General features: G+C 45.1%; 1 protein-coding gene across 1 annotated transcript in view; it reads left to right on the top strand.

Moving 5' to 3' along the window:
* The window catches only part of adamts7 (a disintegrin-like and metallopeptidase (reprolysin type) with thrombospondin type 1 motif, 7), a 140,988-nt gene that overhangs the window by 30,813 nt on the left and 91,615 nt on the right, over positions 1-18,560 (top strand). The window contains exons 4-7 of the mRNA XM_078427091.1: positions 3,859-4,055; positions 7,314-7,397; positions 12,303-12,427; positions 15,609-15,758. Of these exons, the coding sequence (XP_078283217.1) occupies positions 3,859-4,055; positions 7,314-7,397; positions 12,303-12,427; positions 15,609-15,758 (556 nt within the window). The remainder of the gene's footprint in view (positions 1-3,858; positions 4,056-7,313; positions 7,398-12,302; positions 12,428-15,608; positions 15,759-18,560) is intronic.

Here is an 18,560-nt window from a genome sequence, read left to right as displayed (position 1 = left end):
GAAGGGCCGGTTTCCGTGCTGTATGTCTCTCTGACTCTAACCTGAGACAGGAGTAGGCCTTTAAGCTGCTCACTCCTGGCCAACCATTCTGTAAGATCGTGAGTTTGTGTCCATTTTCCTGCCTGGTCCCCTTAATGCCCAAGAATCTAGTGATCTTAGCCCTGGAAATACCCTGTGACTGTAAATGCACAGCTCAGCATCCAAAGATTCACACACTCTGCTAAAAGAAACCTCTCCTTGCCTCAGTACTGAGTGAACACTTCCTTATTCTGAGCCCGTGACTGGACACAATGATCCACAGGTGGAAGTGTACCAGACTGCTACAACTCTTCACCGGATCAACAAGGTTCAGAGCCTTAGACGGAACAGAATTACTTTTGTTTGTTTAGAAATTGAAATATTTGTTTGACTTCAGAACAGTTCATTGTTCTTATTTGTCTTTTATGTTTATTTATCCCTCTGTCTCTTAGTATCATTCTTTTCCATCTCCTTCTCCTCTCTTTTCTCCTCCCCTTCTTTCCTTTCCCTTCTCCCTCTACTCACCTTTTTACTCTCCACTTTTCTCTCTCTCTCTCTCTCTCTCTCTCTCTCTCTCTCTCTCTCTCTCTCTCTCTCTCTCTCTCTCTCTCTCTCCCTCTCTCCCTCTCTTTCTCTCTCTCTCTCTCTCTCTCTCTCTCTCTCTCTCTCTCTCTCTCTCTCTCTCTCTCTCTCTCTCTCTCCCTCTCTCCCTCTCTCCCTCTCTCTCCCTCCCTCTCCCTCTCCCCCTCTTTCTCTCTCTATCTCTCTCTCTCCTCTCTCTCTCTCTCTCTTTCTCTCTCTCTCTCTAATAATCTCGTCCATTTCATTCCTTTATTGGTTTCATGATTATAAAAAAATCCACAATTGTTTAAATTCTAGGTTTTTTGGTAATCTAACTTTCTGTTCATATTAAATCAAGTAGACTAACGTGAACTAGACTCATGAAAATTCAGCTGTGAAAACGTTTTTGAAGAAAATTGTTGAGAAATTGAAGTTAGTAAACATGTGATCCATGAACCCAACTGAGATAGCATAAGGCATCTGACAAACAAGATCCTCCCATGTTTGGCTTCCAGATCTGTTCTCTCTCCCTAGAAGGGAAACCTCCATTCTACTCACTATTAACATCCATGGTGCACATTTAGAAAGGGATTTATATGTGCATGTTATTTGTCACACTGTAATTAAATCCCTCTGCCAGTGGTGTTGAAGATGTGAGTTAATTATAGAATAACATGTTTATATTTGGGAAATGGGAACTGATATAAGATTTTATTTTAACTATTTTGATGAAGGTTCCCAGAATCCCGGCTTTCTCTCTTCAGTCTCATTACATAAACTGTGATTCCCAGAATGTAGGAAGTTAAGGGGTGATTTCACTACGGCTGTTGGGAATTAGTAAAGAAGCAACTGCGGTTGATCCAATTGCAGTTGATCCAAGTAACACAATGGATACTAAGCTGGGGGGTAGTGTGAATTGTGAGGAAGATGCAATAAGGCTGCAGGGTGACTTGGACAGGTTGTGTGAGTGGGCGGATACATGGCAGATGCAGTTTAATGTAGATAAATGTGAGGTTATTCACTTTGGAAGTAAGAATAGAAAGGCAGATTATTATCTGAATGGTGTCAAGTTAGGAGGAGGGGGAGTTCAACGAGATCTGGGTGTCCTAGTGCATCAGTCAATGAAAGGAAGCATGCAGGTACAGCAGGCAGTGAAGAAAGCCAATGGAATGTTGGCCTTCATAACAAGAGGAGTTGAGTATAGGAGCAAAGAGGTCCTTCTACAGTTGTACCGGGCCCTGGTGAGACCGCACCTGGAGTACTGTGTGCAGTTTTGGTCTCCAAATTTGAGGAAGATATTCTTGCTATGGAGGGCGTGCAGCGTAGGTTCACTAGGTTAATTCCAGGAATGGCGGGACTGTCGTATGTTGAAAGGCTGGAGCGATTGGGCTTGTATACACTGGAATTTAGAAGGATGAGGGGGGATCTTATTGAAACATATAAGATAATTAGGGGATTGGACACATTAGAGGCAGGAAACATGTTCCCAATGTTGGGGGAGTCCAGAACAAGGGGCCACAGTTTAAGAATAAGGGGTAGGCCATTTAGAACAGAGATGAGGAAGAACTTTTTCAGTCAGAGAGTGGTGAAGGTGTGGAATTCTCTGCCTCAGAAGGCAGTGGAGGCCAGTTCGTTGGATGCTTTCAAGAGAGAGCTGGATAGAGCTCTTAAGGATAGCGGAGTGAGGGGGTATGGGGAAAAGGCAGGAACGGGGTACTGATTGAGAGTGATCAGCCATGATCGCATTGAATGGCGGTGCTGGCTCAAAGGGCTGAATGGCCTACGCCTGCACCTATTGTCTATTGTCTATTGTCTATTGTCAAACCTTGTATTTGGAGACATGACTATCAATCCAGCAAAATTAGTTTGAATCCTTTCAGAAATTTAAATTAAAGAGTGGATAAATTTGGAATGCAGAGCTGGTATTATTAATAGTGATTATGAAATTACTGGATTGGTGTAAGGAAATCTGCCTTCCCTCCCTGGTCTGAATCCAAATCACCAACCAGCATGGTTGCATTTTTAACAAACTGCTGGAGGAACTCAGTGGGTCAGACAGCATCTGAAGAGGGAAATGGACAGACAACATTTCGGGTCGAGACCCTTCTTCAGACTGATGCTGCAGAAGGGACATAGCTGGTGGATAGAGGTGAAAGAGAGGGTTGGGGAAGAAGCTAGTTCGTGATAAGTCTGGCCGAAACGTCACCCATTCCTTCTCTCCAGAGATGCTGTCTGTCCCGCTGAGTGACTCCAGCATTTTGTGTCTATTCTAGGAAGTGATAGGTGGATTCAGGTGAGGAGTTGATGAGCAGATGAGTCAGGTTGGGAGGAGAGGTGGAGTTAGGCAACAAAGGATGGGGGTGATAAGTGGAAAAGGCAAAAGGGTACAGATGGTGGGATCTGTTAAAGAAGGAAGAAAGGGAGTGAAATGTATAACTGGAGGGATGGATAGTGGGTTAAGGGAACAGGATGGGTAAAGGAAAATGTGGGCCTCGAAGAGGGAGGGATGGGAGATGACCCAAAATGTTATCTGTCCATTTCCCTCCACAGATGCACCTGATCTGTTGAGTTTCTCCAGCAGTTTGTTGTTTATTCAAGGTTCTAGCACCTTGTGTCCCTATAGTTCATTCTTAATTGCCCTCTGAGATAATGCAGCAAGATCATTATTTTGGACTAGGCGGTGATATTTGCATCATTCGAACAAATTAAAACAAGTCAGGAACGTGTAGTACTAATGTGGAACTACCTCCCATAAATAGCAGTTGATGTAAGCTCAATTATCTTCTTATATCTGATGGGTTTTGGTCGGGGTTTTAAGGGAAACTAGACCAAGTGGACCCGTTGGGCCCAAACCTCTCCTGCATTGATGCAGCACCCTGTCCTCCCCCCCCTCTCCCTTCTCCCCCCTCCCTCCTCCTTCCTCTCCTCCCCTCCCCTCCTTTTAAACTTTAAAATGTGAATAACTTAAAAAATATAACACCGATTTCAATAAAACTACTTGCATTATCACTAAAGTGACAATGGTGAGTAAGGTGGGCCTAAAATTGTCGCGCTATAGAGTACCGTTTTGGCTGAAGTTCAGTCACAAACAAGATAACAAACAAGAGTTTTGGTATATAGATGGCGCTGAGGTGAGCAATGGGGCCAAGAAACAGCTGAGTTATGACATTGAGTTGGGGGAGCAGGCATTGGGAGGGGTTGTTCTACTCTTGTGTTCCTGAATGAATCCCGGTGCCAAAGTCAAATCCTTCTGCCTGTTCCTTCCTGGAAATGGTTTAGATTCCCTGAAGAACCTGAAGCACGTGGAAACGAAGCGGGAAAAGTGGGAAAAGAAACAACAGCGCAAGAGGCGGATTAAGCAACGGTCAATTAGCAAGGAGAAGTGGGTGGAGACTCTGGTTGTGGCTGACACTAAAATGGTGGAGCATCACGGAAGTGAAAACATTGAGGCCTACGTCCTCACTGTTATGAACATGGTGAGTGATTGTCATTTATTTCTTCCTCCGTTTTAGGGGAACATTTCAAATTACTTATATTTTTGTGAGATGTTGATGCTCCTCAATGCTACAGGAATTGGCAGTGAAAGTTGGAAGGACCACTCTTCTTGCCATCAGCAGCAGTCTGAGACCATGTTTAATGCAGCCAGGACCTCAAGAATGATCCTGGGGATCATGAGAATGAACCCAGGGATGTTTGGGTTAACGCATGATGAGCGTTTGGTGGCATTAGGCCTGTACTCACTGGAGATTGGGGAGGGGGGGGGACCTCATCGAAGCTTACTGAATAGTGAAAGGCCTGGACTGAGTGGATATGGAGAGGATGTTTCCACTAGAGGGAGAGTCCAGGAACAGAGGGCACAGCCTCAGAATAAAAGGACGTACCTTTAGAAAGGAGATAAGGAGGAATTTCTTGAGTTAAAGGATGGTGAATCAGTGGAATCTATTGGCCGTGGAGACCAAGTCATTGTGTTATTTCTAAGGCAGAGATTGACAGATTCCGGATTAGTAAGGGTCTCAAGAGTTGTGGGGAGAAGGCAGGAGAATGGGTTTGAGAGGGAAAGACAGATCAACCATGATGGAATGGTAGAGTAGACTTGATGGGCCGAGTGGCCTAATTCTGCTCCTATGACGTACGAACATTTGAATTTCTGATCCAGATGGGAAGCTAGCTTAGAAGGTATCTGAAATGCTCCTCTGCTTGAATTTCTCCTCGGCCATTCTTAGGGTTGCTGGCTTCCCTCTTCGCTGCTTCCTTGGCTCCTGGTTTCCTATCAGCTACTCTCTGGGACTTGCTGTTTGCCCCTCCAGTGTCAGACTCCAGACTCCCTTATCTCTACAACCACAAATCTATACCAAACACCACTGGATTGGAGCCTTGAGCCACAGTGCGGCAGGGTGTGTGTGTGTGTGTGTTAAGAAAACAATCACGACTGGGGCAAAACCCTCCACAATCCTGGGTGAAGTGCCTTACAAAGGTATTGAAACTGTTTGGTTGGAGAAGTTACTGTTCTTGAACTGCCGCAGTTCGTTTGACCTGCTCTTAAGATGATTAATGGATTTGATATGGTAGATTGAGAGAAGATCTTCCCACCAGAAGAAGTGTGTTGCGTGGAGGGAATGTTTGGGCTGAGCTGGAATAAGTTTTCCGATGACATTCCTTTAAGAAGCATGAATAAACTGACATGGCTATTTTTGCTTTGTTCGTCAGTACATCTTAATGGGACGGAAAATAGAAATAAAAAGCCTGTGTGTTTGCTGAGTGCTGTTTACAAACGCGAGGCATTCCATGGCACTTTGCAGCCGAATGAATTCTTCTGAAGTGTAATCACTTTAGGGATTGCTGCAGTCACATTGACACCGCCAGCTCTCACAAAGAGCCATGTAAAAAATGTCCAGATCATCTGTTATGGTAATGTAGACTGAAGTGTGAATATTGAGCAGGAACCTCCCTTCCAATTCACATTCCATCTCTTGCATCCAATTGAAAGAACAGATGGGACTTGGTTTTAACAGCCAAAAGTCAGCACTTCTAATAGCACTCCCAACAGGGTTAGTCTGAAGCTAGAATTGAACACCTGACCAAACACAGAGAGAAGGTAGACACAAAATGCTGGAGTAACTCAGTGGGTCTGGCAACATCTCGGGAGAGAAGGAATGGGTGACATTTCGGGTTGAGACCCTCCTTTAGACTGAAGAAGGGTCGCGACCCGAAACGTCACCCATTCCTTCTCTCCCGAGATGCTGCCTGACCCGCTGAGTTACTCCAGTATTTTGTGTCTACCTTCGATTTATACCAGCATCTGCAGTTTTTTTCCCTTCAAACACAGAGAGAGTTACATAGTCAGCCACAGGAGAGAATGGTGAGCTTCCTTCTGAAAAATGGCAGTTCAAAGAGCAAAGAGTCATTCGGCATGAAAAAGGGCCCTTTGACCCAACTTGCCCGTGACAAACAAGTTGGCCTTCTGGGTCTAGTTCCAATTTGGCCCCATATTCCTCTGAATCCTTCCTATCCATACATTTTTCCAACTGTTTATCGGCTCATAGACTCAGATAACAGACAAGAACATAAATTATTCATAAATTACACACAAAATTCTGAAAGACAGTAAAAAGAAGGATGACTGCAGGAAAAAGATGATCGAGCAAAACACTATTGGATAAAAACAATTCCATGACAGTGCAAGAGGTAATCCATAGTGTTGTGTTATTGAGGTCGGATTAGGATCATGCAGGTTGGTTCAAAAACCTGATAGTTGTAGGAAAGTAGCTGTTCCTGAACCTAATGGTGTGGGACTTCAGGCTTCTGTACCTCCTGCCCGATGGTAGAAGTGAGGAGAGGGAAAGGTGGGGATCCTTGATGATAGATGCTGCCTTCTTGAAACTGTGCCTCACATAGATGCGTTTGATGGCGAACATCACTGGTGTCAGAGAACATCCAAAGGTTTTCGTCATGCAAAGTGCTGGAAACTTTATCTCACAAAATGGAGTGGTACTGTAAATTTGAGAGCAACATGTTCTTATGGACAATGATATAAAATGGCATGGAGCTGACCCCAGAAACAGCCATGATTTCATCAGGTGGTGGAAGAGGCACAAAAGTCCAAAATACTTCCCCCTGCTTCTCTTTTTAAGCTAACATCTAAATTGCAAATTGTTTTGCTGATAGAATCAGAGCACAGAAATGTACCCTTTGCCCCACCTTGTCCATGCCGACCAAGTTGGCAATCTGGGCCAATTTCATTTGCCTGCATTTGGCCCATATTCCTCTCAACCCTTCTTATCCACAAATCTTTCTAAATGTATTTTGAAAGTTGTAATTATATCCACTTTTATAGCTTCCTCTGCAAAAAGCTCATTCCAGATGTGGACTACTACTCACTGAACGAATAACCCTGTAAATATCCATGGTACCTTCGCTTCCAAAATGCTGGTCATTTGCACATCCCTAACCTGGCAATTTTCAACCCAGCTCTGTTCGTGATCATGCCATTCCTTTGAGAATGTACCTCCTGTCCTTTTTTCTGCCTGTCTTTGTTTAAGACATCCTTCACCCCTGCTTTGTGAGCAAGCCTTTGTTTCATCCACCCTGGTACCTCCTCGGGTAGTTGTTTTCTCATTGGTTTCTGGTACTGCCTGTCTTTGGAATTGTACGGGTGCTGTAGGCGGTGGCTAGAGTCCAATCATAACACATGGCTGCACTGTTCTCTCACCAGCTCTTCACACATCTCTCTACAGGTCGCTGGGTTGTTTCGTGATGCCAGTATTGGCAATGCTGTGAACATCATCATCGTTCGTCTCGTGCTGTTAGAGGAAGATGAGGTGAGTCGGCAGTGCTGGCGGATTGATTGAATCATGGGATTAGTCAATAGTCAATAGTCAATAGTCGTTTATTTGTCACATACACATAAATGTGTAGTGAAATGAAACATTACCCACAGTTGAAACACTAAGACCAATAAAAATAATCAATAAAAATGCAATAACACATACAATCATACACTAACACCAAACAAAAGAAACATCCATCACAGTGAGTCTCCTCCAGTCCCTCCTCACTGTGATGGAAGGCCAAAATGTCTTTTCTCTTCCCTGCCGTCTTCTCCCGAGGTCAGGCTGTTGAACTTGCCACGTCGGGGCGGTCGGGGCTCCCGACATTGGAGCGCCGCGCCGGACGGTGAAAGGTCCACGGCCTATTCCAGGCCGCGCCGGACGGTGAAAGGTCCGCGGCGGGCCGACCCAAGCCCCGCGATTCGGGGCGGGCGAACACGCTGCCTCTGCCGCTGCCGGAGCTCCCGATGTCGGCCCCCACCCAGGGGCCTGTGGGCTTCCGACGTCCACGCGGCCCGCGCCGGAGCCTCCGGAGACGAGTCGCAGCCGCTCCCGCAGCATCCGCAGGCAGCCAGCGCCGCAGGTAGTGAGTCCGGGCCGTGGGCTCTGCGAACCAGAGCCCCAGGTGGTCCCAGGTGCATGGCCGGTGGTAGGCCGCAACGGGAACGGAGACACGACACAGAAACAAAGGTCGCGTCTCCATTCGGGAGAGAATTTTTTTTACAGTTCCCGTTCCCTCCCCACCCCCTCCCCCCCCCTCCCCCCCCCCCCAACATAACATACAAATACTACACCATATTAAAACTACAATTCATACAAAAACAACAAAAAACACAAAAGACAGACGGACTGCAGGCAAGCCGCAGCTGCGACGGCAGCGCTGGCTGGCATAGAATAACATTTCTGCACTGTATCTCTAAACTAAACTAAACTAAATAATATGGAGATATCTAGTGAGGCCAGTCCACTATACAATCATCTCACTATCAGTCTCGCACACCCTTGGTATCTTTGTCCCTTTGACAGAGAGAGTTTAAGACAAGGCAAGAGAACCAGCAAATTCTAAAGAGAACTAGATAAAAGTTTGAATTCAAAGTTTGCAATTCATTGGGGAATGAGTGGGAAGTGGAACCTTTGAAGCTAATGTGTTGATTGCAGTGGCTAAGTGGCATCCTACTGAGCTGTTTGGTATTGCGATTTGCTTATTATTTGTCATGTACCAGGATACAGTGAAAAGCTTTTGTTTGAGTGCGATCCAATTAAATCAGATACCACTGGATACATGACTACAATGAAGCCACCCACATGCACTATGAGTCGAACAAAGAAAAAAAAACCAACAGATAACAATAGAAAGATAAATCAGTGGCCTGCTTCTCTAGGGTCTGGTGGTATCTAGTGGTATCTGGTTACTAGAGGGCCATCTCTTGAAAAATGGTAAATGGGGAATTTCACTGCCACTGAAGGTGATTGTCCAATTAAATCCCGAAATACACCATAAGTCTCTGTGAACAAAATGAAATTGGACTCTTGCCTCCATCTTATATGCTAGTCAAGTCAAGTCAATTTTATTTGTATAGCACATTTATGTGCTGTACATCAGTGCAGGTACTAAAAAAGAACATACAATAGCACACAAACCTAACAGCACATACATAAACAGTTCACAGCGCCCCCTCAGAGGGCCTCAAACGCTAGGGAATAGAAGTAGGTTTTGAGCCTGGACTTAAAGGAGTCGATGGAGGGGGCAGTTCTGATGGGGAGAGGGATGCTGTTCCACAGTCTTGGAGCTGCAACCGCAAAAGCGCGGTCACCCCTGAGCTTAAGCCTAGACCGCGGGATAGTCAGTAGCCCCAAGTCGGCCGACCTGAGGGACCTGGAGATTGAGTGGTGGGTGAGAAGATCTTTGATATAGGGGGAGGCAAGCCCGTTTAGGGCTTTGTATGTGAATAGGAGGAGCTTGAAGTTGATTCTGTACTGTACTGGGAGCCAGTGGAGAGAGGCCAGAATCGGGGTGATGTGGTCCCTTTTACGGGTACCCGTCAGGAGTCTCGCTGCGGCATTTTGGACCAATAGCAGGCGGGACAGGGATGATTGGTTGATCCCAGTGTATAGAGAGTTGCAGTAGTCTAGGCGGGAGGAAATTAATGCGTGGATGATTTTTTTCTAGGTCGTCAAATTGGAGGAATGGTTTGATTTTAGCTATGGTACGAAGCTGGAAGAAACTGGCTTTTACCACAGAGTTGACTTGCTTGTCAAACTTAAAAGTGGAGTCAAAAGCTAGGGATGAACTTCCCAGTCTTCCGACCTAACTTGTTAAAGTGCTTGAACATTTTTTCATCTGCAGTTTCTCTATAGCTGTAAGACTATATTCTATAGTCCTTTTATTTTCCCTTTCACACTCCCTACTGTGCTCATGTCTGGTACAATTTGCCTGGATATCACACAAAATAAAGGTCTTCACTCTATCTTGGAAGACGTGCCAATAATACACGTGCAAAATCTGTTCCTACCACTTATTTTTTACAATGTTCTCTTAAAAACCTCTTTGATGAAGCTTTCGGCCATCTCTCTATGTCCCTACTTGACAGAATCAAATTGAATTTAATACTCCTGTGAAATTCCATGGGGTAGTTCACAATATCAGTCAAGTTATTGTAGTTATTGATAACCCTTTGTTTTATTTGTCCTAATTATGTGGATGTTGTCGAAGATTCACTCCATGGTACACCTTCACGACTAAAAATGTAATTTTTTTTAAATCCGCTGTGTTTCTTAGGTCTGTTAGACTCTTAAATTTGGCAAGTGCTTCAGGTTTGCTCTCCTCCTCCAAACTTTTAATGAAAAAGCTTGGGAAATGGGATAAAAGGGAGCTGTCTGGAAATCAGTGGTCAAGGTCATCACTCTCCAAAGTTCAATAATTGTGAGGCGTGACCAATGCTTCAAAGTAAAGCCTTTGGCTTTTGTGAGACTCGTAATGGTTGCTACGAACTCTCAAGGCTGCCAAGCATACAGTGACTTTAATGGATCAATTGTTGTGTAGCTAACACTGGAATGGGGGTTAAGTGGAGATAGCACAACCAATTGGTCTATCAATAGAACGACACAGAATGTACAGCATGGCGACACAGCATTCGGTTTATTCTGACACGCAATACAGTTGACCATTCTCCCTTCAGTCTGAAGAAGGGTCTCGACCCGAAACGTCACCCATTCCTTCTCTCCTGAGATGCTGCCTGACCTGCTGAGTTACTCCAGCTTTTTGTGATACCTTCGATTTGTACCAGCATCTGCAGTTATTTTCCTACACAATTCTCCCATCATTCCTCATCTAACCTCATCAACGTAACCTGTGATTCCACTGTGATTCTACCACATCTCTCTCTATCTGTCCTAACCACTCTGTGATTCAACTGTGATTCTACCTCATCTCTCTCTATCTGTCCTAACCACTCCCTCTAAACATTGAATTCTCTCATTTTAATTAACCTACAGACAACCCCACTTTTGTATTTATTCATCTTTCTTATTCTCCCTTCTTCCTCTGGATTTACATCCATTTCTTCCTTCCCCTTGCCCTCTTCCACCTATGACTAATCCATGCAAATGGGGAACATTCTCCTCACACTCTTGATTTGTGCCTGGTACTGGTGGAAAGGTGCATGCTGTCTCGGTATTGCTCGATGAAGGGAAGGCAAGCTACATTCACTCGGAGTTGTGAATGGAATTGAATAACATCGTCAGTGAACATCTTTACTCCTGACCTTATGACGGAAGGAAGTTCATTGGTAAAGCAGAGGATTGGGGAACTCAGGTAGTGACATCCAGAGGCTGGGATGTTTGACCTCCAGCAGCCATGACGGTCCTCCCTTTGCCTCCAACCATTGGAGTGTTTTCCCTTTGATGTTCATTGCTTTTAGTTTTTACCAGGGCTTCTTGGTGCCGCACTTAGTTAAATGCTGGCCTGATGTTAAAGACAGCCACACTCACCTTCCCTCTGGATTCAGCCTTTGACCACATTTGGACCAAAGCTGTGATGAAATCTGGAGCTGACTGGTCCAGCTGAAAACCAATTGGTGAATAAGTTTTGGTCATGGGCATTGGTGAGTAGTTATTGTGAATAAGTCCCACTTATCTACAACAGGCCCCATCAGGTCGCTGATGAGGGACAGCAGACTGATTGGGCAGTTGTTAACTGGATTGGATTTGACCAGGGATTTGAGAGGGACTTACCTGGGCAATTTTCCGAATTGTTAAATAGATGCCAGTTGTTGTTACTACTCGAACAGCTTGGCTGGAGATGTAGTCATTTATGGAGCTCAGATCTTTCAAGTTCAACAAACTTCCTTGTTTTTCTTATCAAACTACAACGCTTTTCAGATACTGAAATTCAATTTCCAATAAAACGCTCATCCTGCAATTTTATTAACGGCTTCAAGTAAAATATTGTAGACCATGCCAATATTATCTACCTTTGCAATTTGGTTTTGTCTAAAAATGTTGAGACTGTATTTTGATTCTGAAAATCATTGCGGTAAATGATCAAGACCGTGTTTCATCTCTGGTTCCCTGGGGTCCTCGTGTTGTCCTGTCTCGAAACACTGCAGACATTTCCGTGGGCACTGACTCACTCTGCAAACAGTACTAAATATTGAACTCTCGATCACAGCCTTGTTGTATGAAAGGAAAAAAAATCCTCTTTTGTCATCAGTTTCCTTTGCCAATTATCATAAAACTCTTTCTTCTGGTTAACTGCCAGTTGCAAAAGTTTCCCATCGGCTCTGACAATTCCCATGATAAATCCGAACCTTGACCTTTTGTGCTCTAAGGAAGTCAACCCATGCTTCTCACATAGAAATACATCTGGAGACTAAAGCTCTGTGTTCCTTCTGGCAGGAGGACCTGAAGATAACACATCATGCTGACAACACGCTGAGGAGCTTCTGCAAGTGGCAAAAGAAGGTCAACTTCAAAGGTGACAATCACCCTGCACACCATGATGTGGCCGTTCTGCTCACTCGGTAAGTGGAGTATCGGCACATCATCGTCACATGTCACTGTGATACAGTGGAGAACTTTTTGCGTGTTGTACAGGCAAATCATACCCTATGTGAGCACACATAGTGCAAAAAGAGAAAGAAAACACCGCAAAATGTTGTGTTACCACTACAGAGAAAGTGAAAATTGAAAGAAATTGCAAGGGCCGCAATGAGTCAGATTGGAAGATCAGGGATACTTCCTTAGCATTTGAAGTATTCAAAGGTCTTGTCAGAGTGGGGGGGAAAGCTGTTCTTGACTCTGGTGGTATGTGCTTTCAAGCTTTTGTATCTTCTGCCCAACGGCAGAGGGGATAAGAGGGGTGTGAGTGGTCTTTGATCGTGTTGCTGCTTTCCTAAGACAACGAGAAGAGTAAATGGAATTGGTGCTGAGGAGGCTGGTTGGATTGACTGAGGGGTTGTGGATTAGTGACGTGGCCACAATTTACAGTCGGTAGCAAGAGATGATCTGGATATCTTGTTTAACTGCTGCTTTGGAATCAGTCTTAGCATGTGGGGATCACTGGTCAACCCGGACACCTTGCGCTGAAAGGCCTATTTCCATGTAGTTTCTCTAAACAAAACTAAGCAAGGATAGCAGTTGTATAAGATCACCACTGCTTGCAGGTTCTCCTCCAAGTCATACACTATGCTGACTTAGAAATGTGGTACTGGTCCTTCATGGTGACTGGGCCTAGGTTCTGGGACTCCCTCCAGAAAAACGCTGTGAGAGCACATTCACCAGAAGACTGCACCGGTTCAGAGGTGGCCCTCAACCGATGCTAACAATCTCACGCCCCACTGTTGGGGTGAAACATAGAAACATAGAAAATAGGTGCAGGAGGAGGCCATTCGGCCCTTCGAGCCTGCACCGCCATTCAATATGATCATGGCTGATCATCCAGCTCAGTAACCTGTACCTGCCTTCTCTCCATACCCCCTGATCCCTTTAGCCACAAGGGCCACATCTAACTCCCTCTTAAATATAGCCAATGAACTGGCCTCAACTACCTTCTGTGGCAGAGAATTCCACAGACTCACCACTCTCTGTGTGAAGAAATGTTTTCTCATCTCGGTCCTAAAAGACTTCCCCCTTATCCTTAAGCTGTGACCCCTGGTTCTGGACTTCCCCAACATCGGGAACAATCTTCCCGCATCTAGCCTCTCCAACCCCTTAAGAATTTTATATGTTTCAATAAGATCCCCCCTCAGTCTTCTAAATTCCAACGAGTATAAGCCTAGTCTATACTCGAGCTCTCTCGAAGTAATTCTGCACAAGAATTCTCGGTTATATCTTAGCCTGTTAGTGTGCAGGCAGAGTTCCATGTTATTTTCAGTGCAGTGCTCCAAACAAACCCAGTGTCAATTGGCCAAGAATCAGCGGGAATTTCAGGAAGCTATAGATTAAGACGCAGGCAGATAACAACCCATAACCCATTGAATCATTCATTCAACAATCCAACCCCAACAGGAAATGCAACCGCAGGTCTTCTGGTCTGAATGTGCATGTTCTTATCAATCAAGCTGAGCTCTCTCGAATGTTGGTAACAGAATATTTCAATATTAAGCACCGAGGAACAGATAATGAATGCATTGGGAATTCTATGTGAGAATAGGAGAGTTTATTCTACCATCTTGCGGGTGATATATGATTGTCCTCACTCATAGGAATGCAGTGTGTGTGAGGACTTTGTTCCACCAGAATCCTCTACAGTGGGATGTAGTTTCGTGCATTGAATTTCATTTCAATGGGAAGTAAAAAGAAAGAATTTAATCCACTGAAAACTCGCACGTTAAGACTGAGCAGGAAAGGTTTTGATCCTCGGGTATCTGTGCCTTGAGAGTTGTGGAATTCCATGCAGCGTGAGTGAAGGGCTGGCGTTTAATTCACTGGAACAAATGCCTGTGACTGACTTTATAGAACGAATTCAAGCCATCAGAGGGAGGCTTTGGTTTTTAGTGACTTTATTTCCTTTTTGAGATATTTAGTTTTTGAGATATTGGAACAGTGGAGACAACAGCAAAACACCCTTTGAGCAAATAAAAGACATGGAACGAGAGAGAAGATCCCATTTGAATTAATAGGGTGCCGTGTGTGCAATGAGTTTCCACAGCAAACAATAATGAGCATTGCAGGGAGCCTTTGAGCTGACCATGGCACATTGGCATCTTGGGGTGGGCTGTCAACCAGAGACGCCCACTAATTATAGGTTATAATTGGTTAGACTGCTGGGTATAGATTATTATTAATTGAGCTGATGGCTATGGGTTACTTTGTCAGGTTTACCACTAATTATGCTTTACTCTTGGTCGACATATTGGTTATGCATTATTATTACTAATTTGTCTATTAATGGGATATTCTATCAATTAGGCTCTGTTATGGATTATAATTAGTTGTGCTGCACAATATAGGATATCGTATCAGCTGGGTTATTGGTTATGGATTATTATTTGTTTAGTTGGTGATGATGATTAATGTATATGATGGGCTGCAGGTTGTGGGCTGTTGTCTGATCTGACCATTAGGAGTATGCTCGAAGCTGCCAGGTTGGTCGTGACAGAGGATCGGGGCAAGAGCCAGATTAGGGGTAGGGTAGAGTATAACAAGTGGGACTCTAAACCTATCATGGAGTTGTGGATGCAGCCCAGTCCACCCTAGCCCAACTGAAACAGCCTCCCTCCCAAGTCCCCACCTCCCCAATCAATTCCATCTGTACTTCACGCTGCCTGAGGAAAGCAGCCGACATATTCAAGGAGCACTGACAGCCCAATCATTCCCTCATCTCCCCTCTCCCGTCAGCCAAAAGATACAAAACCTTAAAAGCACATACCACCAGATTCAAGAACAACTTCTTCCCCACTGTCCTCAGACTCTTGAACAGACCTCTCAAATGCCAGGGAATGTATTCCCACCAACATGGTCTACCACCTTGTGGGCCTTGTGCATTTTAAAAATCTGCACTTTCTCTGTAGCTACGACAATATATTCCGCACGCTGCTTATTTTCTCTTTTGCACGCTGGTGTACCAACACGTACGGTATCTGTCTGGATAGCACGCTTTTACTCTATCTTAGTGAACGTAACAATAATTAACCAGCACCATAAAGGGTGTTATCCTGGGTGAGATGTGGTCGTGAATGTTGCTGTTGTTGTGTTGACCAGGAAGGATGTATGTGCTGGCATGAACCGCCCATGTGAGACCCTGGGATTGTCACATGTCTCGGGAATGTGCCAGCCTCACAGGAGCTGCAGCATCAACGAGGACTCGGGGCTCCCCCTGGCATTCACCGTCGCCCACGAGCTGGGACACAAGTAAGTGCGGGAGGTTCCCACCAAGACCATTGTCCTGCCGGTAGGGTGGCACAGTGGTGCAGCAGTAGAGTTGCTGCCTTACAGCAGCAGAGACCGGGGTTCGATCCTGACTACGGGTGCAGTCAGTATGGAGTTTGTACGTTCTCTCCGGGACCTGCGTGGGTTTTGCTCCAGGAGCCCCGCTTTCCTCCCACACTCCAAAGACGTACGGGCTTGTAGGCTAATTGGCTTTGGTAAAGTTGTAAGTTGTCCCTAGTGTGTGTGTAGGATAGTGTTAGTGTGCGGGGATCACTGGTCGGCACGGACTTGATGGGCCCAAGGTCCTGTTTCCGTGCTGTATCTCTACACTAAACTAAACTAAACTAGTCGCAGAGAGCAATGATGATCAGCCTGGGTTTCAGTGTGGCCCGGTTTACTATACCGATCATCTCCGAGTCGGACAGTGGGCTCAAACTCCACCACAGGTCTACACTCTCTCTCGCACTGCTGCACTGAGGGTGTGCCACTGTCTGAGGATCCACTGCTCAATGACACCTTAAACCAATCTAGAGCGGTAGAGTGGTGCATCTGGTGGAGCCGCTGCCTCACACAACCACAGGCCCAGGTTCGATCCTGACATTCAGTACTACCTGTGTGGAGTTTGCACGTGCTTCCTGTGACTGCATGGGTTCCCCCTGGATACTCCGCTTTCCCCACAACCCACAGTCCTGCAGGGTGGTCATTTAACTGGCCTCCGCGTGAAGCTGAGCAGTAGAGTCCAGTGGGAGTTGAAGAGAATCTGGGAACAAATTGAATTAATGTAGAATTAGTGAACACTATGGATGTTTGATCAGTGTGGATTCAATGGGCCGAAGGGCCTGTTTCTGTGCACCATCTCCCCTCTGCAGGACGGTCTCACAGCCACAATCTCAGAGAAAATCAAGAGAATTTCCCCCAAAATCTAACCTCCAGTTAACATTACTGAAACAGGTTGTTTGATCTTTGTCTCAGTGTTGCTCGTGAGGATTTGTGATTAGCTGTTATTATTCCCTTGCCACAGTAACCACACTTCAGAATTACTTCATTGGCTGTGATTTGCTTTGGAATGTCCTGAGCGTTCAAATTTAGATCAATAAATAAATACAAATCTCCTTTTGTTTTTGATTGAAATCTGCCCACTACCATCTCAACACAACTGGGTAGGGAAGAAAACTGCAGATGCCGGTTCAAATCGAAGGTAGACACAAAATGCTGGAGTAACTCAGGGGGTCAGGCAGCATCTCTGGAGAGAAGGAATGGGTGACGTTTCGGGTCGAGACCCTTCTTCGGACTGAGTTACTCCAGCATTTTGTGTCTACCTTCAACACAACTGGGGATCAGGCCACAGATTGGCCATGTCACCACAACTAACTCAGTTTAAAACACCATTGAACACAGGTGCTGTGATAACAGGCATCAACAAACGTTGTGCAAGCTGGAAGCAAAAGCCAGGATACAAATCTCTCATGTTATAAATAAATCTACCCATAACTTGTCCAACAAAAACTCAACAGCGCTGAGTAGTTTTCAGATAAGGTCAGGTTGTGTACCTAACCTTAGCGTAGGTTAAATGTCGGTATCTGCTGTCACAGTTGAGAGTGTATTCAAATCCCCATAAATCATTTTATTCCCTGATGTCCAATCTGTGTATTTATTCTTCCCCTTGGCTCCTAAAAAGGCGAATTAAGGTTTTATGATCTGTTTAATCTTAAAAGGAAGAGGAAACAGCCGTCCAGTCTTTGAGTCTGTTCAGTCTTGGCAAATCTGTGACCAAATTTATTGTACCTGCCCTTTACTCAAATGTCTTAAGGCTTTGCAAAAGTATATTGATACCAGAACAGACTTGGCACAGGTTGTTGTTTGCAGAAACAACTGCCATCTTTCTCCACTTTCCATTGGACCATTCCTGTAAAATGGAGACACAAGGAACTGCAGATGCTGAAATCTGGAGCAAAACACAAAGTGCTGGAGGAACTCAAGGAATCTGACTCTAAACATCACCTGTCAGTTCCTTCCACAGATGCTGGCTGGCTCATTGAGTTATCATATCATATCATATCCATACAGCCGGAAACAGGCCTTTTCGGCCCTCCAAGTCCGTGCCGCCCAGTGATCCCCGTACATTAACACTATCCTACACCCACTAGGGACAATTTTTACATTTACCCAGCCAATTAACCTACATACCTGTACGTCTTTGGAGTGTGGGAGGAAACCGAAGATCTCGGAGTAAACCCACGCAGGTCACGGGGAGAACGTACAAACTCCTTACAGTGCAGCACCCGTAGTCAGGATCGAACCTGAGTCTCCGGCGCTGCATTCGCTGTAAAGCAGCAACTCTACCGCTGCGCTACTGTGCGTTCTGTTCACTCCTATAAATCTCAAATATAATTTTTTTTAGCTGCTGGATTGCACAAACAGTGGGAATCATTTATCTATCTACCCTATCAGTTCATCATAATAACAGGGAACACTTTGAGCAAATACCTTTGTTCATCACACTGTTATTTCAATGGTTTACCATCACAGTTAGGATAATTGGCTGTGAAATGCTTCAGGTAGTCTGGAGGTGCTGATATGAAGGCTGTGTATGTGGTGAATCAGTGAGGATCTGAGGGTGTGGTGGTGAGATACAACCTTGCCCACCCTCATTGCGTAGTCCTGGTACAACTCGCCTTCCCTTCTGTTTCCTGTTTCCGTGCTGTATCTCTAAACTAAACTAAACTAGTCGCAGAGAGCAATGATGATCAGCCTGGGTTTCAGTGTGGCCCGGTTTACTATACT

The sequence above is a fragment of the Rhinoraja longicauda genome, chromosome 33 (genome assembly GCF_053455715.1).
Source record: "Rhinoraja longicauda isolate Sanriku21f chromosome 33, sRhiLon1.1, whole genome shotgun sequence".
Lineage (NCBI taxonomy): Eukaryota > Metazoa > Chordata > Chondrichthyes > Rajiformes > Arhynchobatidae > Rhinoraja > Rhinoraja longicauda.
The sequence above is the reverse complement of the archived record's forward strand: the minus strand, read 5'-3'. Positions and strand labels throughout refer to the sequence as shown.